Source organism: Halichoerus grypus, chromosome 10 (genome assembly GCF_964656455.1).
Source record: "Halichoerus grypus chromosome 10, mHalGry1.hap1.1, whole genome shotgun sequence".
Lineage (NCBI taxonomy): Eukaryota > Metazoa > Chordata > Mammalia > Carnivora > Phocidae > Halichoerus > Halichoerus grypus.
In genome coordinates, this window is record NC_135721.1 from 110,136,962 (window position 1) to 110,164,799 (window position 27,838).

General features: G+C 52.3%; 4 protein-coding genes across 7 annotated transcripts in view; all 4 read right to left on the reverse strand.

Annotated features, from left to right (window-relative positions):
- Positions 1 to 533: 533 nt before the first annotated feature.
- OXT (oxytocin/neurophysin I prepropeptide) lies at positions 534 to 1,238 on the reverse strand. The gene is made up of 3 exons (XM_036093168.2): positions 1,100 to 1,238; positions 751 to 952; positions 534 to 660 (listed from the first exon to the last, which is right to left on the reverse strand). Exons 1-3 carry the CDS (start codon positions 1,217 to 1,219, stop codon positions 605 to 607), a joined length of 378 nt encoding a protein of 125 aa, XP_035949061.1. The 5' UTR covers positions 1,220 to 1,238; the 3' UTR covers positions 534 to 604.
- Positions 1,239 to 15,036: 13,798 nt separating this feature from the next.
- Positions 15,037 to 17,646, reverse strand: MRPS26 (mitochondrial ribosomal protein S26). The gene is made up of 4 exons (XM_036093244.2): positions 17,374 to 17,646; positions 17,129 to 17,275; positions 16,913 to 17,036; positions 15,037 to 15,549 (listed from the first exon to the last, which is right to left on the reverse strand). Exons 1-4 carry the CDS (start codon positions 17,583 to 17,585, stop codon positions 15,415 to 15,417), a joined length of 618 nt encoding a protein of 205 aa, XP_035949137.1. The 5' UTR covers positions 17,586 to 17,646; the 3' UTR covers positions 15,037 to 15,414.
- Positions 17,647 to 18,339: 693 nt separating this feature from the next.
- On the reverse strand, positions 18,340 to 19,167 carry LOC118536458 (progonadoliberin-2). The gene is made up of 2 exons (XM_078057022.1): positions 19,006 to 19,167; positions 18,340 to 18,885 (listed from the first exon to the last, which is right to left on the reverse strand). The coding sequence occupies exons 1-2, from the start codon at positions 19,157 to 19,159 to the stop codon at positions 18,677 to 18,679; spliced, it is 363 nt and encodes a 120-aa protein (XP_077913148.1). The 5' UTR covers positions 19,160 to 19,167; the 3' UTR covers positions 18,340 to 18,676.
- Positions 19,168 to 24,726: 5,559 nt separating this feature from the next.
- Positions 24,727 to 27,838, reverse strand: part of PTPRA (protein tyrosine phosphatase receptor type A) — a 156,793-nt gene continuing 153,681 nt past the window's right edge. For all 4 annotated transcript variants that reach the window (XM_036093243.2, XM_078057021.1, XM_078057020.1 and 1 more), the window contains 2 exons: positions 26,115 to 26,250; positions 24,727 to 25,364 (listed from right to left, as the gene is read on the reverse strand). In XM_036093243.2, coding sequence (XP_035949136.1) covers positions 25,290 to 25,364; positions 26,115 to 26,250 — 211 coding nt within the window. In that variant the 3' untranslated portion in view covers positions 24,727 to 25,289. The remainder of the gene's footprint in view (positions 25,365 to 26,114; positions 26,251 to 27,838) is intronic.

Here is a 27,838-nt window from a genome sequence, read left to right on the forward strand (position 1 = left end):
TCCTGCAGGGTCCCCAGCCCTGGCAAGTTCCTCTACTGCAGAGGCAGGAGCAGGCCTGCCGGGTGCCCGGCGGCCTGGCCACCTCTTCTGAGCCCCAGTGGCCCGGAGTGCCGCTCCTTGGACACGTGAAGGCCCTTCAGCAGCCGTGGCCCCAAACCAGGCCCTCAGGTGGGGCTCAAGCCTCCTTCCAAATGTACGGAAGTCATTCACCCGCCACTGGCCTGCCCCCTCTTCGTCTGCGTCCCTATCAGGCTCACCCCGCCCTATCCTTTGGGTTCTTTGAAAGTTCCTCTTAAGTCCACCTGCTGTAGGTTCCCAGCTCTGTTTGGAGCGGGAAGCTGGGGTCCGTTACCCTCTCCCTCCCTCGCCACCCGCTGCGGGATTGCGGCGGCAGGAATGGCGCGCTCAGACACCCGGCGCTCCGGCTCTGAATCGCCCGGAGCCAGAGACGCGGGCCCCGCCGGGCGCCACCGTCGGGGCTCCCCCAGCGCCCTCCCTCCCATTTCTGACACCAAGACGCCAGTCGAGTTGGAGGGGGAAAAGTCTGCTTTATTTTATTTCATTATTTCTGGGGGTGGCTGCGCCACCGTCGGGGCCATCGGGCTCAGCGCTGGGAGAAGGCGGCCTCGGGGTCGCAGGCGGGCTCGGCGCGGCAGCCGTCTGCAAGGAGAGACGCCGGGTCAGCGCCCGCCCCGCCGGCTCCCGTCCCCGTCCCCCCGTCCCCGGCCCCGGCCCCGGCCCCCGGCTCACCCGGGCTGCAGCAGATGCCCGCGGCGGCGCAGCGGCCCCCGCTCCCGCACGGCTGGTGGCCCGACTGGCAGGGCGACGGCAGGTAGTTCTCCTCCTGGCAGCGCAGCGCCTCGGCCGTGCCCACGAAGCAGCCCAGCTCGTCGCCGCAGCAGATGCTGGGCCCGAAGCAGCGCCCTTTGCCCCCGGGGCCGCAGGGGAGACACTGGCGGGAGGGCGGGGGGTGAGCGCGGGCCGAGCGAGGCCGGGGGCCGCGGTCGCGGGAGGGGGCGCACGTCCACTAGAGGCCCCGGGCCCCGCGGGCCGGGCCGGGCGGGGCGGGCAGGGGCGGCGGGCCGCGGCCCGGGCTCACCTGGCGCACGTCGAGGTCCAGCGCGGCCCTCTTGCCGCCCAGGGGGCAGTTCTGGATGTAGCAGGCGGAGGTGAGCGCCAGGAGGCCCAGCAGGCAGCAGGCGAGGCCGGGGCCGGCCATGGTGCGGGCGCGCGGGGTCGGGGGCGGCGGCGGCTGCGGCTGCGGCTCCGGGACCGGCCCTTTTATGGCCAGGGCCGCGCGGGCGGAGCACTGTCTAAGCGGCCCGCCGCATGACTGGTCACAGCGGGTCGCCGCGGGTCAGGCCCTGGGCGCCCGGCGCGCCCCCTCATTTGCAGGGGCCTGGCCGGGTCACGGTCACTGCATCGGCTGACCGACTGGGTGCAGGGGAGGCAGACGGCGAGGCCGTGCGGGGGCGGGTGGCCTGGGCGGTGGCCTGGGCCCCCCTGGGGTGGGACAGGGAGTCTGGGGGTCTGCGGCCCAACCAAGGACTATGTAGCTGGACTCCCAGTATGTGGGGGAGGGGTTACACGGCAGACACTTGGACCCCCCCCCAGGCCAGGCCAGGCCCAGCAGGACTCCCCCCTGCCTCTTGGCTGGTTGCGCGGCAGCCTGGTCTCTCTTGTGAGGGAGGTCTCCCCTGCCTGAACCCAAATTTCCTGGAACCCACCTTCCACCCTCACCCCCACACCCACATCCCTGCACCTGGAACTCGTACAGGGAAAGATCTTTATTTTCTCTAACCTGTAACTGAAATTTAGCCCTCGCTTCGACTGTGAGGTGGGCAATTACCCACAGTGGAATTTGCAACCCATGTGGCTTTGTCATACATCAAAATGACAGATATTCTCCTATCATGTTACAGCTATTGCAAATGTCTCTAAACGTTGTTTAAAGATTTTATTTATTTATTTCTGAGAGGGGGAGAGAGACAACACAAGCAGAGGGAGTGGTAGGCAGAGGGAGAGGGAGAAGGAGGCTCCCCGCTGAGCAGGGAGCCCGATGTGGGGTTCGATCCCAGGACTCTGGGATCATGACCTGAGCGGAAGGCAGCCGCTTAACCGACTGAACCACGCAGGCGCCCCAATATCTAATGCTTTAAGTAAAGAAGAATATTTGTGACTATATCACATATTTGTTTTAACATTTTGATACCTGAATATGAATACACTTGGTTTCTTTTGTAATCTTACGTCTTTTGCTTTATGGATTTTAAAGAGTGGTGTTTTTTGTTTTTTTTGTTTTGCATCTTTAATATATCTTTTTAAAAATATTTTATTTCTTTATTTGAGAGAGAGAGAGAGTGAGCAGGAGCCGGGACGGGGGTGGGGCAGAGGGAGTGGGAGAGGGAGAAACAGACTTCCCGCTGAGCAAGTAGCCCAGTGCAGGGCTCGATCCCAGGACCCTGAGATCCTGACCTGAGTGGAAGGCAGACGCTTAACCGACTGAGCCACCCAGGTGCCCCACATTTATAATATATCTTAAAATGAAAATAATTACAAATAAAAGAAAGAGTGCCTCAGTGGAGGGGATGTTGGTCAATGTCCCGAACAGGGAGATGCTCAGCACCAGTCGTCCTTCAAGAAGGGACATGCCAGTGGCTCAGTCCCACTCTTGGTTTCTGCTCAGGTCATGATCTCAGGGTTGTGAGTTTGAGCCTCACACTGGGTGTAGAGATTACATCAATCAATCAATCAATCTTAGGGGAAAAAAAGGAAGGGACTTGCCCCCAGAAGCTGGTAGTGTGCTCAGCCGATAAAGTCTGGCTGGCAGCCCACCCAGGGCCTGCCTCAGCTTCAGAGAGTGCCCTGGCCCAAGGTCACACCCTTCCCTGGTGGCTCACATCCAATACCTGTTCTGGCCCCATGGTGGGCAACTATGAAGGACTATTTCAGCTCTGAACTCCCCATAGGGCCAACTGAGGCCCGCATGGAAGTTCTCCCTCTACCTAATCCTGTTTCTGCCCCTTCCCTCTCACAGTTATGGGTCCCCAGGGCCCTTGGTAATAAACCTCCTGCAGGTTAAACTCCACCTCCGAGTGCTCCCCGGGGGGAGCCCATCTTGCAATAGCACAGAAGAAAGGAGGCCAGTGTCAGAAGGAACAGACTCAGCAGGGCCAGTCCCTAGCTGTCGCCCTCCGGGAAGAGGAGACTGACTGGGATGGCCCCGGCCACTGCGGCACTCTTGTTGACCCTCCTCAAAGAGGGTGCTGCGGCCGCTGGGGCTGGACAGGTCACAGGGCCCGGCTGACCCTGAGCCATTCATGTGAGCTGCCCGGCACTGAGGAGCTGGTCAGGCTGACCTGATTCCCCGTCAGCAGCTCATCTTGTTTCTCGCGCAGATCAGCTCATTGGCATTGTCGGGCTAGAAGGCCAAGGGCTTGACCCTAGAGGCAGCCCCAGAAAGGCCTCCTGCCTGTCTGTGGGGCACACTGACCTCACCCAAGCTAACACATGCACATAAATTACCGTAGCATAATGGCCCCCCAGGGCTGGCACTCCATCAGCTGTTCAGGGGCTCTTCATCTGAAGACGCACGGGCTCCCAGCACAGGTGCTTGCGACACCAGTGACCCACACAGACAAAAATCCCTGCTCTCGGGGGCTTGCGCTCTAGTAGGGTGGGGGAGGCATCAAGCAATAAACACATCTCAGTAGGTTAGGAGGTGGTCAGTGTAATGGAGGAAAGGGGGGGCATGTTGTAGTTTTTCTCAGGGGGCTCAGTGCAGGCCTCTTGTGAGGGTGACAGCTGACACTTGAAGGACCTAAGGAAACAAGCCAGATGGATATCTGAAAGGTGGACTTGTTTTCTATTGCTACATAACAAATCACCACAAGTCGGGCAGCTTAAAACAGCACCCACTTGTTACCCCAGAGTTTCTGTGGGTCTGGGCACGGCTCAGCCGGGTCCTCTGCTCGGGGTCTCACAGCGGGTCAGGTCCAGATGTCAGCCAGACTGCCTTCCGTCCCGGAGCCTGGGAGATTGTTGGCAGAATTCAGTTCCTTGCAGCTGTAGAACTCACAGCTTGCTTCTTCAAGACAAGCACCAGAGGGAGAGAGACTCTTTGGTACTTCAAGTCTCTGAGCATGGGGAAGCCTCTTTTAAAGGGGTCACCTGATTAGGCCAGGCCCACCAGGACCGACATTTTTGTTATTGCTCTTTTTCTTTCTTTTTTTTTTGAAATATCTTTATTTGAGTACAGTTGACACACAATGTTATGTTAGTTTCAGGTGTACAACATAGTGAAATATCCACTAGTCTTTTAACTCAAAGTGAAACTGGTTAATTTGGATAATTGGGGCCTTGAGTACATCTGCAAATCCCTTCACCTTTACCTTATAATATAGTATAATCATGGGAGTGATACCTCATCATTTTCACCATAATCTTCTATTGGTTAGAAGGAAGTTACATGTCCTTGGGGCTCCTGGGTGGCTCAGTTGGTTGAGCATCTGTTGATTTCAGCTTGGGTCATGATCTCATGGGTCATCGGCTCAAGCCCCGTGTCAGGCTCCACATTCAGCTCGGAGTCCGCTTGGGATTCTCTCTCTCCCTCTCCCTCTGCCCCTCCCCCTGCTCTCATGCATGCTCTCTCTCTCTCTAAAATAAATAAATAATAACTTTTTAAAAAAAGATTTTATTTATTTATTTGACAGAGAGAGACAGCAAGAGAGGGAACACAAACAGGCGGAATGGGAGAGGGAGAAGCAGGCTTCCCGCTGAGCAGGGAACCCCATGTGGGGCTCGATCCCAGGAACCTGGGATCATGATCTGAGCCAAAGGCAGACGCTTAATGACTGAGCCACCCAGGCGCCCCAATAAATAATAACTTTTTTAATATCTTTTTTTTTTAAAGATTTTATTTATTTATTTGACAGAGAGAGAGATAGCGAGAGCAGGAACACAAGCATGGGGAGTGGGAGAGGGAGAAGCAGGCTTCCCGCCGAGCAAGGAGCCCGATGTGGGGCTCGATCCCAGGACCCTGGGATCATGACCTGAGCCGAAGGCAGACGCTCAACGACTGAGCCACCCAGGCGCCCCAATAATAACTTAAAAAAAAAAATAAAGTTACATGTCCTATTCATATGCAACAGGAGATTCCACAAAGGTGTCGCTACCAGGAGTAAGAATCACAGGGGTCGTTTTAGAATTTTGCTTGTCATGGAAGGGGAGTAGTCTAGCCAGAGGAAATCGCAAGCACACAGGTCCTGAGCCAGAAATGTGTGTGGCATGTTCAAGGAGCAGCAAGGAGGCCAGAGGGGAGGAAGCAGAGTGACCAAAGTCTTGGGGTCAGAATGGTAATGTGGGACGGGGTCACATAGGGCCAAATGAAATGGGGACCCAGGAGGGCTCTGCATAGAGGAGTGACTTGATTGGATTTACCTGTTATAGGACAACGTTGGCTATTGTGAAAAGACTGCAGGGCAAAGGTGAGAGTGAGGAGGTTCCTGGAGCAATCCCCGCGAGGGATGACAGTGGGCTGGACCAACATGGTTGGAGCGTGTACTGTAGGATAAAACACTGATAAGAGAAAGTGAAGATGACACAAACAAATGAAAAGATATTCCATGTTCATGGATTGGAAGAACATATATTGTTAAAATGTCCATACTCCCCAAAGCAGTCTACAGATTTAAAGCAATCCCTATAAAAATATCAATAGGGGGCGCCTGGGTGGCTCAGTCGTTAAGCGTCTGCTTTTAGCTCAGGTCATGATCCCAGGGTCCTGGGACCGAGCCCCAAATCGGGCTCCCTGCTCCGCGGGGAGCCTGCTTCTCCCTCTCCCACTCCCCCTGCTTGTGTTCCCTCTCTCGCTGTGTCTCTGTCAAATAAATAAAATCTTTAAAAAATAAATAAAAATATCAATAGGGGGCGCGTGGGTGGCTCAGTCGTTAGGCATCTGCCTTCGGCTCAGGTCATGATCTCAGTGTCCTGGAATCGAGCCCCGCATTGGGCTCCCTGCCCCGTGGGGAGCCTGCTTCTCCCTCTCCCTCTGCCCCTCTCCTCCACTCATGCTCTCTAAGAAATAAATAGAAATCTTTTTTTTAAAAAAGGACACTTATCATGAAGAGCACTGAGTAATGTATAGAATTATTGAATCACTATATGGTGCACCTGAAACTAATATGGCACTGTATGTTAACTATACTGGAATACAAATAAAATAAGGGCACCTGGCTGGCTCAGTCAGTGGAGCAGGGGACTCTTGATCTCGGGGTTGTGAGTTCGAGTCCCACACTAGGTGTAGAGATTACCCAAAAATAAAATCTTTAAAAAAAAAAAGATAAAATAGAATACTGTAGAGCAGTAATCTTTTTTTTTTTTTTTTTTTTAAAGATTTCATTTATTTATTTGAGAGAGAAAGAGAGAGAGAGAGAGAGCATACAAGTGGGTGGAGCAGCACTTATCACGCAGCCAAATCTGTAGCTACTTGTCCGTCCCTAAGGCTGTCTCTGTCTGGTTCCGGGAGAGGGGTTGTGATGCTGTGTTTGAAGGACTGCTGGCTGAGGCAAGTCATCTCCTCCCCGTCCTTCAGGGCCACTCGTGAGCAAGACAACAGCACCACAGCCAGGTGCCATCGGCATTACGGGCCGTCTGAAAACAGGACTCCATTTCCCCCTCTTTGGTCAACTAGCCACCTAAGACTGCCCATGAGATCACAAATAGGAGTTGAGGACGGGGCTTGGGTTCAGGAGGAGTCCATCTGCACATGCTGCTCTCTAACCCACAGCTGCATGAGTGAGCCCAGACAGGAGCAGAAGAATCATGCACACATAGACTCACGAGCAGTAATAAATATTTATTGTTTCAGACCATTGAGGTTTGGGGTGGTTTGTTATACAGAATAAGCTAACTGATACACACCTGGAGTCTCAACATCAGGCAGTCTCTAACAGGGCTGGGGGACTGGGAAAGATCTGTTTCTCTCTCTCTCTCTCTTTTTTTAAGATTTTATTTATTTCTTTGACAGAGAGAGCGCACAAGCAGGAGAGTGGCAGGCACAGGGAGAGGAAGAAGCAGGCTCCCCACAGCGTAGGGGGAGCCCGATGTGGGACTCGATCCCGGGACTCCAGGATCATGACCTGAGCCGAAGGCTGTCGCTTAACCAACTGAGCCACCCAGGCATCCCCAAAGATCTGTTTTTCAAAAGGAGCTAGTGACTTGTCAAAAAGGGTTATAGCTTTGTTCTAAAACCCTAGGGACTTCTGGGGCGTCTGGGTGGCTCCGTCGGTTAAGCATCTGACTCTTGATTTTGGCTTAGGTCATGATCTCAGGGTCGTGAGATCGAGCCCCATGTCGACCCTGTGCTGGGTGTAGAGCCTGCTTAAGACTCTCTCTCCCTCTCCCTCTGCCCCTCTGCTCCCTTCTACACGCATGTGCTCTCTTTCTCTAAAAATAAATAAAATAAATAAAATAAAATAAAATGAAATAAAATAAAACCCTAGGGTCTTCTGATGTGAGATCGCACTGGAGCTTGCCGCAGGCTTCCCCAGCATTCTGATCAACTGTGGACATCTCTCGAGCCCTCTGCAGGAGGGGCCCTCTGCGTCATGAGGCGTAAAAGGCAGAAGTGCCTGTCGGCATGCAGCCAGATCGCCCGTGGTGGCCTCTCGCCCTAGATGACTCTCAGAGCCCACAGCCATTCTGCTCCTGGGAGATGGGTCAGAGCAGCCCATTCAAGGGTGGCCAATGTGGACTCCAAAATCCAGAGGGTCACCGTGCACTGCGTCCCCTTTTCAGGAATAAAAAGGTGCAAGGTATAGCAATTTGTCCGTCATTTTTTGGGGTAGTTAACTATAAAAGCAACACACATATTTATATAAAGAAGGCATTCCTATGATGCCCTCTCTACTTTCATGGCCAACACATTTATGCAGTCACTTCTCACTATGTCATCTTGTCCTCGGGATGGGAAATACTTTTTTCCTTCACTTTCATTTACCAGAGTAAAATTTACATAAAGTGCACAAATCTTAAGTGTACAGTTCAATGGATTTTTACCTATTTTTAAAAAAGATTTTATCCATTTATTTGAGACACAGTGAGAGAGAGAGCAAGAGAGAGCACGAGAGGGGGGAGGGTCGGAGGGAGAAGCAGGCTTCCCACTGAGCAGGGTCCCCAATGCGTGACTCGATCCCAGGACTCCAGGATCACGACCTGAGCCAAAGGCAGACGCTTAACCAACTAAGCCACCCAGGCGCCCCGGATTTTTACCTATTGATACACTATGAAGACAGCACAATGACCAGCACCCTAAGAGACTCCCCATGCACTCTCCTGTTCAGCATCCTGAGACAGCCGCTAGCCTAATATCATAAGTGAGTATCATAATTGATTAATTTTGCCTGTTTCTGAACCCATCTAGATGTAATCGTAGAGTAGGTACTGTTTACGTCTGGCTTCCTGTGATCTACACAGTCTCACAGAGACTCACCCGAGCAGCTGCATACAGCACTGGCTCAATTCTTTGTCATTGCCGACTGGTATTCAGTTGTAAGAATATACTAGAATCTGATTGTCCATTACTCTGTTGGTGGACTTTTGGGTTGTTTTCAGTTTCTAGCTTTTATGAATCATGCTGCTATGAACATTCTTCTACACATCTTTTGACAGACATAAGTGTCATTTCTCTTGGGTACATACCTGCGGTGGAATTGCTAGATTCAAGAGTTTTTGTATGTTTAGCTTTCCCTATCAGCACAGCGTGAGAATGCTTTCACTTTGGACAGGACATCCCAGCATGCCCCAGACCAGTGATTCCCAGAAATGTCACTGACATGGCAAGCCTTTGTGTTTTCATGGGATTTGTCGCTCACCCGCCAACACACATATATTTTATAAAGGCATGAGGCTACTTTCTGCTTCCTAGGTCCTACTCATCTCCAGACTGCAGCAAGCTTTGGCTCTGATCACTGGGCCCCAGTGGAACTCTGGGTTCCTGGGGATTAGTGTAGCCAGAAATTCCAGGAAGGTCTGGGCATTTTTCCTTCCCTACTCCAGTCACAGGTAACAGGTCTCTTTGGCAAACGATAGGAGGAAGATTTATAGTACAAATATATAATGTTATTGCAGGGTTTTTCCTTTATCCCAGCGGCTCTGGTCCATGAATGAAAACAGGTCTGGTAACTGGGTAAGGGCCTACAATGCTATATTGCAGGGGTGCACGTTAGGCCCCAATTCACCACACATGGAGTATTTTGGTCATTTAGAATAAGTGGGACCTTAGTGGGCTTCCTGATTATTTCAGTCCTGGGAGACCCATGACCAATTAGTACATATCCCAAAGATCCCTGTGGATCAAACCATTCTTATTAGCACAGTATATGCACTCAACAAAGGGCTCATAGTCACAGTCTAAAATGAACTCCTATAAATAACTAAAAAAGACAAATGAGCCAAGAGAAAACCACAAAAGGAGCTATACAATTGTCCAGGGGCGCCTGGCTGTCTCAATGGGAAGAGGGAGCGGCTCTTGATGTGGGGATCATGAGTTCAAGACCCATGTTGGGTGTAGAGATTACTTAAGTACACTTAAAAAAAATTTTTTTTTTTTTAAAAGAAGCTGTACAGGGTGCCTGGGTGGCTCAGTCTGTTGAGTGTCCGACTCTTGGTTTCAGTTTGGGTCATGATCTTGGGGTCATGGGATTGAGCCCCATGTTGGGCTCTGAGCTCAGCACAGAGTCCGCTTCAAATTCTCTCTCCCTCTCCCTCCTGCTCATGCTCTCTCTCCCTCTCTCAAATACCTAAATAAAAATTAAAAAAAAAATTTTTAAAAGAAGCTATACAACTGTCCAATAAAAACAAAAAGGGACTTATCCCATTAGTTATTGGGGAAATTCAAATTAAAATCACAAGGAGACCCACACCTGCAAGAATAGCTAAAATTTAAAAGGCTGGCATTACCACGTGAAAACATAACCGCAGGAACTTTCATTCACTACTGGCGGGATGTGAACTGGTACAAAGACTTGGGAAATCTCTTTGGCAGTGTTAGCAAAGCTGAACATGTACTTACCACATGACCCAGCACATCCACTCCAGAAACCTACGCCTGAGCATCAAAAGACCTTCAAGAGTGCTTATCACGGGGCCACTATTTGTAACAGCCCCAAACTGGAAACAAGAAAAGTGGACTAAATAAATTTACACAACAGAACACCATCAAGCAATGAAAAGAAACAAACTACTACTATGTGTGAAGACATCCCACAGTCACTGTGTTAAGTGGAAGACTGTATGAATAGAAAGGTGTGATTTCATTTATATGAGGTTCAAAGAGAGGCACGCTCAACTTGTGTTAGAGGTGACAGGAGCGGCGCCTGGGTGGCTCAGTCGGCTCAGGTCGTGCTCTCAGGGTCCTGGGCTCGAGCCCCGCATCATTGGGGCTCTCTGCTCAGTGGGGAGCCTGCTTCTCCCTCTCCCTCTGCCCCTCCCTCTGCTCTTGCATATGCACTCTCTCTCTCAAATAAATAAAATCTTTAACACACACACGCAAAAGAAGTGAGAGGAGAAGGGCTCTCCTCAGGAGATCTTGCTTGGGAAGACATGAGAGGTGCTTCGATTTTTTTTTTTAAGATTATTTATTTAAGAGAGCGGGAAGGGGGAGGGGCAGAGAGAGAGGGAGAGAAGCAGACTCCCTGCTGAGCTTGGAACCCACCGCCACACTGGATCCCATGACCCTGAGTTCATGACCTGAGCTGAAATCAAGAGTCATTCACTTAACCCACAGAGCCACCCAGGTGTCCCCGATGTTTCGATTTCTTGATCTGGTGTTGATTTTGCAGTAGGCTTACTTTGTGAAAACTAGCTAAATATATTTGAGTTGTGCACTTTTAAGCATGTATATTTCAGTTAAAAAGTTTAAAATAAAAGAAGTTTCTTGTTCTGCAGACGATGAAACAAGTATACTCCACCCTGACTCTCTCACTAAATGTTAGTATGCTATTAATTTTGGACAAAATGCATGGAGTGGCTATATGAGGACTCCGAAATGTAAATGGTAGCCGTCAGGGGAGGCGGGGTGGGGGGGGTGGGGGGTGGGAGAGTGGAATTTGAAGTTCCGGGAACGGGGCGATGAGTGGACCATTTTATTCCCCTCTGGTATTGCCCAGCCAGGAGCAAAGCGAGCACCAGATGTGGACAGAAATGATTCCAAGAGAAGTCCTCTCTGGTTTGAGGAGCAGGGAAATTGTCTCCTAAAGTCAGGGAGAGCGACGAAGTCCCCTTTTCCCACTCCCCACCCCCTGATGCTGCAGGAAGGGCCGCAAAACTGACAGCAAAGCAGAAGCACCCAGACGGGCACCTAAACTTCAGAGGGAGGGGAAAGCTTACGGCTGTTGCCCAGCAATACGAGAGTGTCGGATTGCGTGTCGCTGGCCCGACAGAAGATCAACATTCAAAAATCAAAGCACGGTTTCTACTGAATGTGTATTGCTGCACAACACCACTGTAAAGTTGAACTTTCCTGAGTCAGGGACTACAGTGGTCAAGTTTTACCCTTTGGAGGGCCGTGTCACTGTCTTGATCAGACTGCCCTCTGCTGGAGATAAGGGGAGCTGCAGGTCAGATCTTGGCCTCTTCCAGCAATTCGTTCCCAATTTGACTGTATTTGGCAAGTAATTCTTCTTGGTCCATGGTATGACCTGACGCCATTCTCTAGTTTCATTAAAATAAACAACAACAACAACAACAACAACACAAAAAACCAAATAATCAGATTAAAAATGGGCAGAGGATGTGAACATTTTTCCAAAGAAGGCATACAGACGGCCAACACACAGGAAAAGATGCTCAGCATCACTCATCATCAGGGAAGTGCAAATCAAAACTACAATGAGATGCCACCTTACATCTGTCAGAATGGCTAGAATCAAAAAGACAAGGGACGCCTGGGGGGGCTCAGTCAGTTAGCGTGCGACTTTTTTTTTTTTTAAGATTTATTTATTTATTTATTAGAGAGAGAGCATGAGATGGGGGAAGGGCAGAGGGAGAAGCAGACTCCCCGCCGAGCAAGGAGCCCGATGTGGGACTCGATCCCGGGACTCCAGGATCATGACCTGAGCCGAAGGCAGTCGCTTAACCAACTGAGCCACCCAGGCGCCCAAGTGTGTGGCTCTTGATTTCGGCTCAGGTCACGATCTCAGGGAGATGTGAGATTGAGCCCCTTGTTGGGCTCCGCGTTGGGTGTGCAGCCTGCTTAAGATTCTCTCTCTCCCTTTTCCTCTGCCCCTCCCCCACCCCCTTAAACACAAAAAACCACGAGTGATGTAGCTATTAATAATTTTTACAGAATTTCAGAAAATATAAATCCCTAGTTGTCAGAATCTATTACTGTCTCAAAGTTCATTTCACCTTATTTTTAAGAAGTCCCTGCAAAACATTTCTGCCTATCTTGCTCAAAATACTGTAAGTTGTGAGAAACAGTGCTTCCAGGTTGTTCATCCAGAAGCCTCAGCTCCACAGGTGGCTGGAGGTGTGCACACCACGCTCCCAGGCTTCCTCGCCAGCTGGCTTCCATTATGACAATAACCTAGGAGTCTCTGGCAATATATTTTTTTTTTTAAGATTTTATTTATTTATTTGACAGAGATAGAGAGAGTGAGAGCAGGAACACAAGCAGGGGGAGTGGGAGAGGGAGGGAGAAGCAGGCTTCCCGCTGAGCAGGGAGCCCAATGTGGGGCTCAATCCCAGGACCCTGGGATCATGACCTGAGCCGAAGGCAGACGCTTAACGACTGAGCCACCCAGGTGCCCCCCGTGTTCTGTTTCTTGACAGGGATGTACACATTTATGGATTATGCACTTTCTTACCTGCACTGAGGAAATATTCATTGAAGCAACCGATAAGAGAAATGCTGGTCTCAGGATTTGGGGTTGTAATTATTGCTTTTGATCTCCTTTTTGGGAAGGCAAGAGAGTTCCAGGCTCGACTCCCTGCCAGAATTCAGAACGGCCCTGATTCCCGCAGTCGGCGGGTCTTGTTTCCCAGGGGGCCTGTCACCTCTGTACTTGTGTCAGGGACACAACCACGGGGTTAAGTTCAGGGGGAACCTCCCAAAGATTTCAGGGAATATCGGATACCTGTAACTGTATTCCACACAGAAAATTTGGAATTTACTGGAAAAGTATGGGGAATGACCTTAAGCTTACTCAGGTCTAGTGTGGTCTCCTTGACAGAAGAGATCAAGGAGTCACCCGGTGCCCATTCATGTGGCCAATGCGCTCTTCTCGTTTCCTGTCCACCTGGACTAGTACAAGCAGTTTGCTCCCCGCCCCGCAGCCGTAAACCATTGCCGCCCAGTCCAAGAGGTGAACAACTCTGCAGTTCGTTTTCAAAGATTTGATTTATTCATTTGACCAAGAGAGAGAGAGCACGAGCACAAGCAAGGGGAGCTGCAGACAGAGGGAGAGGGCTGAGCAGGGAGCCCGATGTGGGGCTCGATCTCAGGACCCTGGGATCATGACCCAAGAGGAAGGCAGACGCTTAACTGACTGAGCCCCCCAGGCACCCCTTCAGTTTTTTGTTTTTAAAGATATTATTTTTTAAATTTTTTAAAAGATTTTATTTATTTATTTGACAGAGAGAGACACAGCGAGAGAGGGAACACAAGCAGGGGGAGTGGGAGAGGGAGAAGCAGGCTTCCCGCTGAGCAGGGAGCCCGATGCAGGGCTCGATCCCAGGACCCTGGGATCATGACCTGAGCCGAAGGCAGACGCTTAACAACTGAGCCACCCAGGAGCCCCTATTTTATTTTTTAAAGATTTTATTTGTTTATTTGAGAGAGAGAGAGAGCATGAGAGGGGGGAGGGTCGAAGGGAGAAGCAGATTCCCTGCTGAGCAAGGAGCCTGATGCGGGACTCGATCCCGGGACTCCAGGATAATGACCTGAGCCGAAGGCAGTTGCTTAACCAACTGAACCACCCAGGTGCCCTAAGGATTTTATTTTTAAGTAACCTCTCTACCCATTGTAGGGCTTGAACTTACAGCCCCGAGATCAAGAGTTGCACACTCTACCAACTGAGCCAGCCAGGCGCCCCAACCACTCTATAGTTTTGCACAACCTAATCCTCAAGACCTTGACCACCCGCCCCAGGACATCATGGTGGTCTACTTCATCGATGTCATGTTGCTTATCTTGGAGAATTTGAAGGGGCAGGAATCCAGGTGTAAAACACCTATGCTTGACTGGGGAGATAAATCCCGAGGAAAAATTGCCTACCCAGCAAAACTCCTGGGGGGTCGGCATACTTCTCCCCCTAGGTGAAACACAAATCACACTTGTCCCTCAATCTACCCTCACAGTGCACAAACCATGGTAGGTAGGCCTCTTCAAATCTTGGTGAAAGCACTTATGTTTGGGTATTGCCTACCAGATGCATTTATTGGGTAGCCCTCAAATCTACTATGCTCAAGTGGGGCCTTGGGCAAGAGAAGATTCTCTAAGAGGTCCAGGCTCACATTGTGTATAGCAGACCCAAAACATATTTGGAACTTGAGGTAAAAATCAGAAGAGGCCCTGGGGTTTTTGAGGCCATCAGGTTAATGATTAGGGTTCTATTGGAACTTCAGTTACAAGTATTTCTGGCACCCGTAGGGTTTGGTCCGAGTGCTGGGTAAGCCACACTGACCTTGTAAAGGTCAACCAGGCCTCCCCTGCCAGTACCAATCTGGTGTGTGGTCCAAAGGAGCAGGCAGTGCCAGGGCACATGTGGGTCACTGAAGTCATGGGTGGAAAGGGCCACCAAAGAAATGGGGTCTCCTCCTTGCCTTCTGTGTCTTGGGCACACCAGACCCTAGAGGGCAAATCGCAGGGTCAAGCAGAAGCAGGCCAGTGGTTAGCATGTATCTCAGGTCCTGGGTGGTATCTGGTTACTCTGGCTGGAGTCCTAAAGGTCTAGATCAGGAGTTGGCAAACTTCTTCTGTTGCAGCTACTGGTTTCTGCCATCATAGCGTGAAAGTAGTCAATGAATGAGTATAGCTGTGTTCCAATAAAATTTATTTACAAAAATAGGCAGCGGGCCACACTGGGCCCAAGGACTGTAATTTGCCAACCACTGTCCTTGTCCTTGATGACACTTAGTAGATGAGCCGGTTGCCTGAGGTGACGATGGTCCATTCTGCTCCTCTGTGAGATGGGAACCTCTGAGGTCTGGTGCTTTGCTGAGCTGTACATGGGTGCAGAAGAGGACACCGTGTATGGGAATTTCTGACCAAGTGGTGGGTTGTGAGGGCTACACCGGAACAGGCTGAGCCTCTTTCTTCATAAGAAACATCAACAGATTTATTGCAGATCAGGCCCGACCCTCCTACCCCCATACACACATGGTCCCTGGGTGGGCACTGTCCTTACTGGGCCCTTAAGAGCCCTTGTGCTGTGGCTTGACCACCAGGCCCTCTCTGGTGACGGCCCAGTTGTAGCTCTTTGGCGAGTCCAAAGCTTCTTCCACCCGTGCCTCCAGGTTCTCTCGGGTGATGAAATTTTTTGCTTCCTCCTATTGGGAGACAGAAGGCCAGATGAATGGAAGCACATACCTGCTGGCCTTTAGCCCACTGAGAGGCTCCAGCTCTCCCCCCCTGGACAAATGCTTGGAGCCCAGGTCCTCTGTGAGTGCCCTGATGACCTTCCCGTGGAAGAACATCAGGCAGCCTTACCATATTCCTCTTTCTGAGATAATTATCCACTGGACATCTCAGCCAGAACTCCAAGCACACCAGTTGTGACAATCTCGTGTCCCACTGGGTGGAATCAGTTCCTCAATGTTGCCTCAATGTCCCTCTTAATCTCTCTCAAACTTGTCCTTCTCTATTACTTTATTTTTTATTATTTATTTTTTTAAAAGATTTTATTTATTTATTTGACAGAGAGAGACACAGCGAGAGAGGGAACACAAGCAGGGGGAGTGGGAGAGGGAGAAGCAGGCTTCCCGCCAAGCAGGGAGCCGGATGCGGGGCTCGATCCCAGGACCCTGGGATCATGACCTGAGCCGAAGGCAGATGCTTGACAACTGAGCCACCCAGGCGCCCTATTAATTTTTTTAAAAAGTTTTTATTAGGGATGCCTGGGTGGCTCAGTCGTCAAGCGTCTGCCTTCGGCTCAGGTCATGATCCCAGGGTCTTGGGATCGAGCCCCACATGGGGCTCCCTGATCCATGGGAAGCCTGCTTCTCCCTCTGCCATTCCTCCTGCTTGTGTTCCCTCTCTCGCTGTGTCTCTCTCTGTCAAAAAAAATAAAATCTTAAAAAAATTTTTTTTTTATTTATTTGTCAGAGAGAGAGGGAGAGGGATGGAGGGAAGGAGGGAGGGAAAGAGACAGCACAAGCAGGGGAAGCAGAGGGAGAAGCAGGCTCCTCCCTCAGCAAGGAGCTGGATGGGGGACTCAATCCCAGGACCCTGGGATCATGACCGGAGCCGAAGGCAGACGCTCATACGCCACTGAGCCACCCAGGCGTCCCTCCCTCTATTACTTTAATTCAGACCTCATCCATTCTTGCTGGATCACTCCTAACTGGTCTCTCTGCTTTTACTGTCTCACACCTGCCATCCTAGCCCAGAATATTAACACTTCAATGACTTTATCACCCGCAAAGCAAAATCCGAACTCCTTGTGGAAACGGGAGTCCCTCCCACAGATGTGGGTTTACCACCACCTAGCTCCTGGAATACTTTTTCTAACAACTCTCACCTCTGGGTCTCTGCGCCTGCCAGCCACTCTCCTTGCACTCCTCTCCCAAATCCTTACCTAACTCTCAAGACTCAAGGCTGCTCGCTCGCTCAGTGCACGTAGGGGGTGCCCCACTGCGCCGCGCCCAGGCGGAGTTCCCGGCCTCCAACCCCGCCCGCGGAGACGCGGCTCACCTGCAGCTGCAGCACTTCCTGCTCCTTGAGCTGCGTCCAGGCCTCCGCCTCTCGGGCCCGCCGGGCTTTCTCCTCCGCCTGCCGCTGCTCCAGCTCCCGCGCCTCCTGCCGCAGCCTGGCTAACCTGGGGTGGGGTGGGGCAAGAGGCTGACCCTGAGCGCGGCTGGGTCTCCCCGGCGCCAGCCAGCGGCCCGCCCCGCCTCCCGGCCCACTCACCGCAGCTCGTGCAGCCGCTGGTTCTCCGCCTGGTTCCAGGCCATCAGGTCGCGGTGCTCGGTGGCATCTTGCAGCGCCTTGCGCTCTGCCAGGACCCCGGCCCGGGCCTCGTGCACCTTCTTCCGCACCTCGGACACGAACTCCAGCCTGGGCGGAGACGCGCCCGAAGTCGGCACCCTGTACGCCCGCCCGCTCCGATACACCGCCCACGGCGCCGACGGCCACCTCCCCCTTGTGACACACACCTGAGGGCGCGCACCGTCTGGCGGTACTGCCGGTAACGCTCCGTCAGCAAGAAGAATTCTACAGGATCCACCGCGGGCGGGGTCGCCACGCGCCCGACCTTGGACTTGGCCGGAGGGTCGTGGCGGGTCTTGCGGCCGCGCACGGGCAGCAGCAGCGGAGCCGGAAGCCCCCGCAGGGACCCCCGGCCCAGGACTCTCAGCGCGTGCAGCATGGCCCAGGCCGCTCAGCGTCCGGCGCGCCGCAGGGCATCGCGGGACCCGGAAGCGACCGCGGGGCACCACGGGACGCGTAGTCCGCGGGCCCCGCCTCCCACCCCCTGGAGGCCGCTCGGGGGTCGCTCGCCTGCACACTTCTGCGTCCGCCCCAGGCCCACTGGCTCTGGCTGCTCCCTCCCAGCGGGATCGGCCCCGCCCCGCCCCACCCTCCCCCGTGTCCCTCCCGCCCGCGGGCCGGGCCCACGTCCCTCCAACCTCCACGCGGGATAGGGTCTTAGTGAGGGTGGGCGAGGAAGGAACAGAGGAGAGAACTCGAGGCAGCAGCGTCAGGGACTTCACATCTTTATTGGAGGGCGACAGGGCGCGGCGCTCTACGTCCGGTCTGCGGGGGGGAGGGGGTGGTCATTCCAGCGGACGCCCTTGTCACCTGGCCGCCCGGCTGCGACCTTGTCCGCCCCCACCCCTCCTGACCTGGTTTTGTGGTGGAGGATGCTGCCGCCAGGCGGACGCCCCTTGCCAGCTAGAAGACCCAGCTGGGGGCTCTGTAGCTCCCTGGGTGTGCTCCACCCTTAACACACCTGGTTTGTAAAAACCTGAGCTCACACCGATTTAATTAGGTGGTAAGTTTTTGCCTTACAGGAATTTACAACTTCTTCAGTTACCACTCTCCGGTGCACTTTAAATTTGCAAAATAGTAATAATCCATCTCTGCACACCGATCTTCTGCAATGACTGTCATTCCTAGTGCATGTCAGTGACCACCTGGTTCTTGGTGTACCCCTCACCTCTTTCCACTGAGGGCCTGCCCACCTCCAGACACACTGGCTTCTCTTGACAAGAAAGAAGCCTGGAGGACCCCACTACAGTCAGTCTTATTTATGGAGGTTTTCAGTACAACTATCTCCACTCCACTAGTGACTTTTAATCTTTTACTTTAACTTAAGTATCTTATCATAAATTGTCTACAATTCTGGGAAATAGGAAGGATAGCAGATAGCATCGTGTGTGTGCCTGGGCGTGCCTTGGCAGGGGGGGTCTCCGTGTTCTCTCATTACCCCCCTCTTCTGTCCACACAGCGCCCAAGTCCTTAGTCCCAATGGCCCCTGCTGGCCAAGGCCGGGCCTCTCCCTCTACTTACCAGCAGTGTCTGCACCAGGTGCTGCTTCCGGCAGAGAGGCCACCAGCCTGTGGTTCTGCCCTCCCAGAGCACATTGTTCTTGGGGGGAGCCAGGGCATCGCTTGGGAGGTCATGGGCAGTCTGGTCTGGGCTGCTTGCTGGGGTACCCAGGACCCTTCCTCAGGAAGGAGCTGAGGCTGCGGCCTGCCCACTACTCACACTCCAGGCTCACAGGAGGTGAAGGATCCCCAGCCAGTGCCTTCTTCCTCCCACTTAGGCTGGGGAGACCCTTAACCCACCTAGGAGCCTTGGGGCGTGCTGGGGGTGCTGGGCTAAGCTGGACGCTCGTTTTCCTCCAGGGTACCAGCCATGGGACCAGTGCTGAGCCTTCGAGGATCCAAGGTGGACGGTCAGCAGCAGCAGCAGCAGAAAGCCTAGCCTGCAGCTGGCCATGGCAGGGCTGCTCCCATGGAGAGTGGACAGCACTCAAGACGAGACACTTCCATCCATACCTCCTTCCTTTTCTTTCAGGGCCCCCTCGGACAACTGGCACTTCAGCGGCAGCTTTACTGTTTCCTAAGGCCCTTCCCTTTTCTGCCACTGCTCCTCATCCCAGGACTGTAGGGATCTCTGCACCCCAAAGGCTCCTGGCAGCTAGCCTTCCCCAGAGCCCCCTGGGGTACAGAGGATCCCAGCCTTGCCAGCTGAGGACCCTCCTCAGTCCATCAGGCCTATCCCTCCAGGGATTCCAGAAGTGGGAGAAGGTTGGAAAGAGGAACAGAGACCTGGGTAAGGGGAGCTCTCCCAAGAGTAGCAGCAATGTAAGGGCATTTGGGGCACCTGGTGCATGGCCCGCTGCCTCTGTTCTCTGTGGTTTGCCATCTCTCTTCCATGGCAGGTGGGGATGTGGAATGGATGTGTGGTGGTGACAGGGGCAAGTGCTTCTACCCCTTGTCCCTCCTATACTAGAGGCAGCAGGCAGAGGAACAGCGTTGGGGAGAGAAAGGGAAAGGTTTTGTTTTGCTTTTTTTTCCTGGGACGTGGTTCATGGGTAGGACAGGGACTTGGGAGGGAGAAGAGGAACAGCATGCCACACACCCAGGACAGACTTCCAGCCAGGAGCCCCAGCCCTTGGGGAGAGCAGCCTCTTCACTCACCGAGGGATAGCTGTGGATGAGGAGGCTCCTTGAGGTGGCTCCTCCAGGTGACAGTAGGACCCCCAGCCAGCCAGCTCTGGGATTTACTGATCAGCTGACTCCACCCTGTTCCTGGTCCACGCACTCCCGTGACGTCTCAGAGAGGGAGGGGGGCAGCCTGCCACCCAACACCCTTCCCTTACCAGTGTGTGTTCCTAGTGTATTTTTAGCCAGTGGCCCTAGGGTCACCAGACAGATAGCTCCCTCTCCGTCTTCCCAGGGATCTGAAGTGATAAGACTCCTGCTCCAGCCTGGCCAGGCCCTCGAGAATCCTCTTCCCACTTCCCAGGAGGCATCCTCAAGCTCCTGCCCTTTGACCTACAAAGCGTTCAGTCTTCTCTGACCCAAAAAGTAAACTGTGGCCTGCAATGCCTGGGGACCCTGCGTCCCACACAGTTGGCAGCCTGAGTGGGGAGCCCAGCAACCTGTGAAGCGGTCTGGGAGAAACTATGAGGGCCTGAGGGCTTGTTTGCCACACTGTAAACCGGGTTGATGGAGCGGTCCTCATCCACACACCTGGGCACCAGGGCTGGGTCACTCCAGATGCAGGCAGGTTTGGGTCGGGCACACCTATCCCCAGGTGGTTTTTCTCTCCTCCCGGGAGGCCCATGAGCCGGGGCCCAGCTAAGGGGGCAGTGCAGCATCTGTGGGCCTATGAACGAGCAGGGGGTAGGAATAGTTTTGCCTCTCAAGGTTCCAAGCCTTCCCCTGTGCTCAACCCAGGACTATTCATGGAGTTGGGCACAGCTAATCTAGGACACTCAAAACGTGCCCCCACCTCTCAATCTGCGTCAGCTCAGCTTTCTCCCACCAGCTATTAGCCTGGGGGCCAGGGGGAGGGCAGAGGCCTGTTTACAGGGTTAATAGCCAATCTCCGCATTTGGGCTGAACAGCAAATGCAAGGGCCAGGGTCAGGCTTGGCGTGGGGTGGCCAGTTGTTAGGAGAGCAGGTGCGTCAAATCCTGTGGCAGAGATGGGGGAGGGGATGGCCTAACGGGCACCACAGTCACCCACAGGCGCCTGCACTTCAGCTGCCCAGCCACGAAGGCACACAGGAACTTCCAAAATGACTTCTCTCTAGCAGGGACCCGAAGCCATGTGTGGACTGTATATTCAGTTAAATTGTTTTGGGAAATACACTTTGTTCCTATATGTGTTGGTTAACCAAGTAATTTTTAGGGAAACATTTGTGGTTTAGTGAAAATGACTGAGTTCAATAAACTAGCCTAGTTCTGGTTTGGGTTTACAGAATGTTTTATTCAAAGTCCCCTGTGTTTATTTTAAAAGAGGAATGGGGTGCCCTTATTTTTTCTGTAATTTGTGGTTTTTCCTAAAAAATCCAAACCAGAACTAAGCTTCCCAGGGGACGCTCTGGTTCCTTTCTGGCAACATCCGGAGCTTTTCAAGAACGTTTGCTGTCCCCTTCCAGATTACAGACTCAGAAATTCATCCTCCTATCCCTCTCAGCAGGGCACAGAAAGCCATTTGTTCACCACTGAGCTCCAACTAATGGTCGGCCCTGAGGATAGGACTTTATCCGTCTGGGAGCTGCTTGTAGTCAGCTGGGAAAGCAGAGGCCTAGAGCTGAGTGCTCACGTGCTGCTGGAGCAGAGGGGCACAAACCCCGGATCAGATGGTCTGGGTGAAGGATGACAGTGAGTGAGCCAGAGTCTGTGCACAGGGCAGCTGTGGTGCTCCCACGTAAGGAACAAAAACGGAGAAGAGTCAACACAGGAACTGCCGGTGGAGAGAGGTGCAGAGAATGCTGGAAGGCCGCAGGAAGGGACGGGAGACTCTGGAGAGACCGGGTGAACCTCTGGGTGGTGGGAGTGTGAGGCAGGTGTGCGTGGGTCACCCCATATAGTCACTTGGCAGGCAGCAGGATATGCCGCCCCGGAGCCCAGGATGGGAGCTCAGGGTTGAAGAAGGGCTGAGGGTCCGCCACATACCGACCGCAGGAATGCCCGGTCTCTGGGGAAGGAGAAAGAGGAACAGCAGAGGCTACAGAGTGAGGATGAAGTCAGAAGGGAGGGACTAGTGGACACAGAGTGGTGAGAAAGAAATCTGTGGGGATGAAGGGTGGAAGAGGGGAGAGTGAGTCAGGAGACTATCGGCCTGGGGGGAAGTGCCTTTTTTTTTTTTAATTAAAATGAAAGACTTGTGGGCACCTGGGTGGCTCAGTTGGTTAAGCGACTGCCTTCGGCTCAGGTCATGATCCTGGAGTCCCTGGATCGAGTCCCGCATCGGGCTCCCTGCTCGGCAGGGAGTCTGCTTCTCCCTCTGACCCTCCTGACCCTCCCCCCTCTCATGCTCTCTCTCTCTCAGTCTCTCTCTCTCAAATAAATAAATAAAATCTTTAAAAAAAAAAAAAAAAAAAAAAATGAAAGACTTGTGCATTTGGTGGTGGTGGTGGTGGTGGAGTGTGAAGGAAACTGAACAACCAGGAGTGCGATGACTTGATGAAGTGAGGTCTGAGCACAGTGGGCACTGGATGCCTCGCTCCCTCTTCTGAGACATCCTCACCGGCTCTAGCTCCAACTCTGTGGGGCACAGCCAACTAGCTGAGGGGCAGGCACTGGATGAAGCAGTCACCCCTGCTATTCCCACATAATTGTGCAGCATGAGCCTTGATCCACTTCCCGTTAGCCTTGACTTGTTCCTGTTGGGTTAGTGTCTCTTGCAACCATACAAGTCCTGCTTGAAGACATCTGTTTAGCAGCCAGGTGATATTTAAAACATTGACCCAGGGGCACCTGGGTGGCTCAGATGGTTAAGCATCTGTCTTCGGCTCAGGTCATGATCCCAGCATCCTGGGATCCAGTCCCGCACTGGGCTCCCTGCTTGGCAGGCAGTCTGCTTCTTCCTTTCCCTCTGTTGCTCCCCCTGCTTGTGCTCTTTCGCTCTCTCAAAAAAATAAATAAAATCTTAAAAAAAAAAAAAAAAAATATATATATATATATATTGGCCGAGGGACGCCTGGGTGGCTCAGTTGGTTAAGCATCTGCCTTCAGCTCAGGTCATGATCTCAGGGTTCTGGGACTGAGCCCCACGGCAGACTCCCTGCTCAGCGGGGGGTCTGCTTCTCCCTCTGCTGCTCCACCCCGCTCATGCTCTCTCTCTCTCTCAAATAATAAATAAAATCTTAAAAAAAAAAAATTGGCCAAGCCACCAAGCAAATCAGCATGGACTTCAGCAGCAAGTGGCCAGGCCACACTGGTGGGTAGGTGGAGGTACTCAGGCCTTCTGTAGGAACCCTGGTACACACTGGTGTGTAAGCTGCTCAACACCAGCCCTAGCAACAGGAGGCAGGCAGTCTGCTGGGATGCAGGGAGGCAGCACAGGGCACATGATGGGCTCTCCTATCGGTTTGCCATGTAGCTTGCTTGCCCTCCTCCATCTGTCAGGACTTGGTCATAGAGGCACCAAAGGTAGTCTGCAAAGAGTCAGGGTCTCCTTCCCAAACATGGTACCTCTCATCAGAAATCCTTCTCAGATTGCTTAATTTACTCATGCTTCTTTGAAAACCACTGAGTTTTGAGTTTACTGCTGCTTGGAGTTCCTTAGTTCTTACAGAAGGACCAAGTACTTCTGATGCACACTCACTTCTCAGAAACTTGCAGAGGTGGTCTGTCACAGTGCCCCTGCCTCCTGTAGATATCCTGACTATGTGGTGAACTTGGCCCCCATCTTGGAGCCACTGCATCTGTTCACCTTCTGTAGGGTTCTGAGGCCTTCTGTAATGTGGCTCCATGTGACGCTGCCTCCTTTCACTCATCCAAATTTCCAGCATCCCTTGGGTCCAGTTCAAGTCCCACCTCCGCCAACAAGCAGAGCAGCAGTGATGTCTGAGTGTGCCTCCACGGCCCAGGCTGGGGTGCCACTTCTCAACTCCTGACGGCCTGAGTCGCCCAGGGCCTGCCCCTGCTCCTTGAGAAAGGCCCCATGGGCCTTAAGACTCTCTCAGCCCTGCACTGACAGCTGTGCCAACTAAAGATGACATTTCCCAGCATTCCTGTAGTCACACAGTGTAGCCTTATGACTAGGTTTGAGCCATCAGGAGTGAAAATGTAAAGAAGAGTTTTTGCTTCATGTCCTTAAAAATGAAGTTGCTTTCTCTCCATTTTCTTTTCGCTTCTCCATGGGAAAAGACAGTGATCCAGCTTCAACCATGAGGACAAGAATAACATTCTAAGGGACACTGGGACCAAAAGACGGGAGAACACTGGGTCTCTGGACTGGGCACCCCATTACACGAGAAACAAATGAACATTCACGTTATTTAAGACACAAACGCTAGACACTTTTGTATAATGTTAGGCTTGATATCAAGTTGGGATTGAAGACTCCTACCATCCTGGCCTCTGGATCTGAGGCACTTTCACATAAAAGTCCTGGAAATGTAGACAGATATAAAAGGAAACGAAAGCTATTTAATCTAGTAAGTGTGGATATAAAGACTTATCCTGGACAGAGACACACAATCCAGACCATTTTATAGCAAAGCACCAGGGAAGTCGTACTGGCCTTAGCCAGCTGCCTCCTCTCTCTCCCATGCCCCTGTGCTAGGGAAACAGTGAGGACGCTGACCATCTTCCAGGGAGCAAGACTGGCTGGAATCACTGCACCAAAGATGTGCTGGGAACGGAGGGTGGGTCCTGCCAACTAGCTGAGAGCTGGAGAGGCTGTGCCAGTTGGAAAGGAGCTGAGAGGACAGTGGCTCCTGAGACCAGTTGAGACAGAACACTAACAGCAGGGCCGGGAGTGGCCTAGGAGAGCCTCAGCCCTGGTCCGGCTGCCCCACCCCAGACAAAGGGAGACGCGTCCTCAGGGAGTCAAAGCTTTTATTACCTGATAATCCCTAGTGTGGTGCCAGAGATACCGCTCTGGTCCCTTTACTCCCCACAGTGGGTTGTGGCGGTGATGGGGGGAGGCTGGGGAGGGGAGGGATTATTTACAGAGCAGGGAGGGAACAACAGCCTGAAAGGGGTGGGGGAGAGGGGGCACCAGGACAACCAACTTCCTCAAGAGCTCTGAGAACTTTGTGCTTTTTTTTCTTAGTTGATGCTGAGCTACCTGGAATTAATTTTGTGTTCCTTCTTTAGGAAAAGATGTCTAAACCAAAGAATAATACAGCCCAATTTCCAGGCAGAGGATTTCACGATATCAATCCAAACATCACACTATTTAATTCCCCAATAAAACATTGGAAAAAGGACTATCAGTGCTAACACATTTACATATAAAATCTCCACCTAATAGGTAATAGAAGCCTATGTACCAATTTCTAAAACAGTTATAAGATATATACACAATTTTGGGTATATTAACAAAACAGAATATTACAAAATATTAAAGGCAATTTTCCTGTCCACCGATCTCATCACCTCTTACTTGAAGTTGGCATAATCTGAGAATGCGTCAATATATTCTTGCACCACCTTGTAGCAGAACTCATACTGTTCCTGCAGAGCAAAGGGAGGGGAAAAAACCAGCGTTACTGAAGACAACAAGGTACCTGCAGTTCCTGACAGACCTATTTTTTTTAAAAATGGAAACCTGAGGGGAAGTGAATGTTTTTGGACTTGTACCTGAGTCCCGCCCTGCCTACCCGAGTTCTGACAGCATTCCCCTTCTGGGCTGAGTACAGCTAATTTTGTCCAGATGGAGGGACCCGAGAGGAAGATGTGGCCCTAGGCCTGCAGCAGTCAGATGTGAGTGCACTGGGCTGGCGGACCAAGCAGGCGGGGAGATGACTCTGCGTGGCCCGCATCTCACCATGCTTGCCAGGCTGCAGGTGCCCTGGCTCTCAAAGCCTCACCAACTCCCAAATCTCTTAAAATGTATTTTTCTTTCCCCTCAGACATGTCTAGCTCTCCAAGGTTCCAGGGCCCTTCTGGATGCTTGTCCCCATACCCAGTGGTTACTGGTCACTGAGACAGTCAGGAGCCTGAGCAGAAGAGGCAGCACTCCTGAGTCTTCCTACCCCAGGACCCATGGAGAAGTGCATAGCCCCGTGGGGCACCCCAGCACCCCCTTCTAGCCTTCAGAGAGGCCACTCTTACTGGTGACAGGGCTGTGCCCCTCTGCTCTGTCACCAAGGCTCATTCTATCTGGGGTACCTTGGGGAATGATGGGCCCCCTGGAAGAGCCTCCCCCTTGAGATGGCCCTGAAAGAGAAGGGCTGTGGATGGGTGGTGGTGTGGGCAGCATACCAGTGTCTGGACCATGTGTGGCCTCTGTAGCCGCAGGCTCTTGACGGTCTGGAAGACATCCAAAATCCCCTCCGCTTTCACCCGTTCCAGGACTGTGCTTAGGGCACAGAAGGTCCCTGTCCGTCCTGCCCCCGCGCTGTAATAGAGCAGACACATCTGTTATAGCCCACTGGGCTGATAAGGCGAAGACAGTGTCAATGAGCACATAAAGGCCGAGGTGGAGGTTGGGGCTCATGGGAAGGGCTGTCATCTAATGGAGATGCTGGGCTGGGGTGAGGGCAGGGGCCCATTTGCTTCTCTCCCCGTAAGCCCCATGCTCACACTGCTCTGGGGAGGAAGGGGTCCCCGCTGCCCCTTCTGTACGTTCCAGTCTGGCTGCTGAGGGGCTCGCCCACAGGACAGTGATGAAGAACCTCACTGAGCCTTCACTGTCTACCTACAAATATGCCTGAATTGCCCTGATCTGCTGCTCACTCATGTTGGGATTCTAGTCTCTTTCCTTTCTGATAAACCCTGCCCTTATGCACTGTGTGTGTGTGTATGTGTGTGCACTGATTCTTTTCCATGCCTCTCATTTGCTTCCTAAGTCCCAGGAATCCAGACTCTGACTCTGACACTATCCACCCTGTTCAAATGTCATCAGTTGATTCACCAGACCCTTACTGAGTGCCTGCTGTGTGGCAGGGGCTGTGGTGGGGAACAACACCCCCAGACAATAAAATATGTAGTGTGGGAAGGAAAAAGAGGAATAGGGGTTCTAGGCAGGGTGGTCAGGGAAGGTTCTCTAATAGGGTGTCATATGAGCAGAGACCTGAAGGTGAGGGCAAGGCCCAATAGCTGTCTGGAGAGGAGTATCTCAGGCACAAGGCAGGATGTCTAGGTGCGGAAGCTCTGTAGCTGAATCTGATGGATGGAAGGACACGAAGGAAGAAAGGAGAGTGGTGGGTGAGGTCAGAGCCCTCAGGGAGAATGCCAATCCCCTGGTACACTTCCTGCCTGGCCTGGGTAAGAGCCCTCAGATCAAGTTGGGCCTTATAAGCTGTTGTTAGGATTCTTTTTTTTTTTTTTTTTAAGATTTTATTTACTTATTTGTCAGAGAGAGATAGAGAACATAAGCAGGGGGAGCAGCAGGCAGAGCAGACTCAGCAGGCAGAGCGAGAAGCAGCCTCCCCATTGAGCAAGGAGCCCGATGTGGGACTTGATCCCAGGACCCTGGGATCACGATCTGAACCTAAGGCAGTCACTTAACTGCCCGAGCCACCCAGGCGCCCTGTTGTTAGGATGCTAAGTGATGTGGCCTGACTGAAGTTTTTAGAAGAATCTCTCAGGCTGCTGTGTTGAGACAGGGAAACACGTGAGGCCAGTATAACTCCTGGGAAGAGGAGGTGGTGGCTCAGACAGAGGGGTCCTGGTGGAGGGAGTGAGAAATACTTGATTCTGAAACTACTTTCCATGTAGAGCAAGGTCGAACATTACATGTTACATATGTGAGGAAATAAGGAGGAGAACAGTATGGCTCCAAGGCTTCTCATCTGAGAGAGCTGGGGGACTGAAATGCCACTTACTGACTGGGGGAAGGCTGGGCAAATAGTAGACTTAGGAAGGAAGATGAGAAGTTCTGATGCGAACCTGAAAATGCCAAAACTGAAGATGCCAAAGTGGAAATGTTGAGTAGGTAACTAGACATATAAATCTGGAGTTTAGGGAGAGGGTGAACTGGTGAT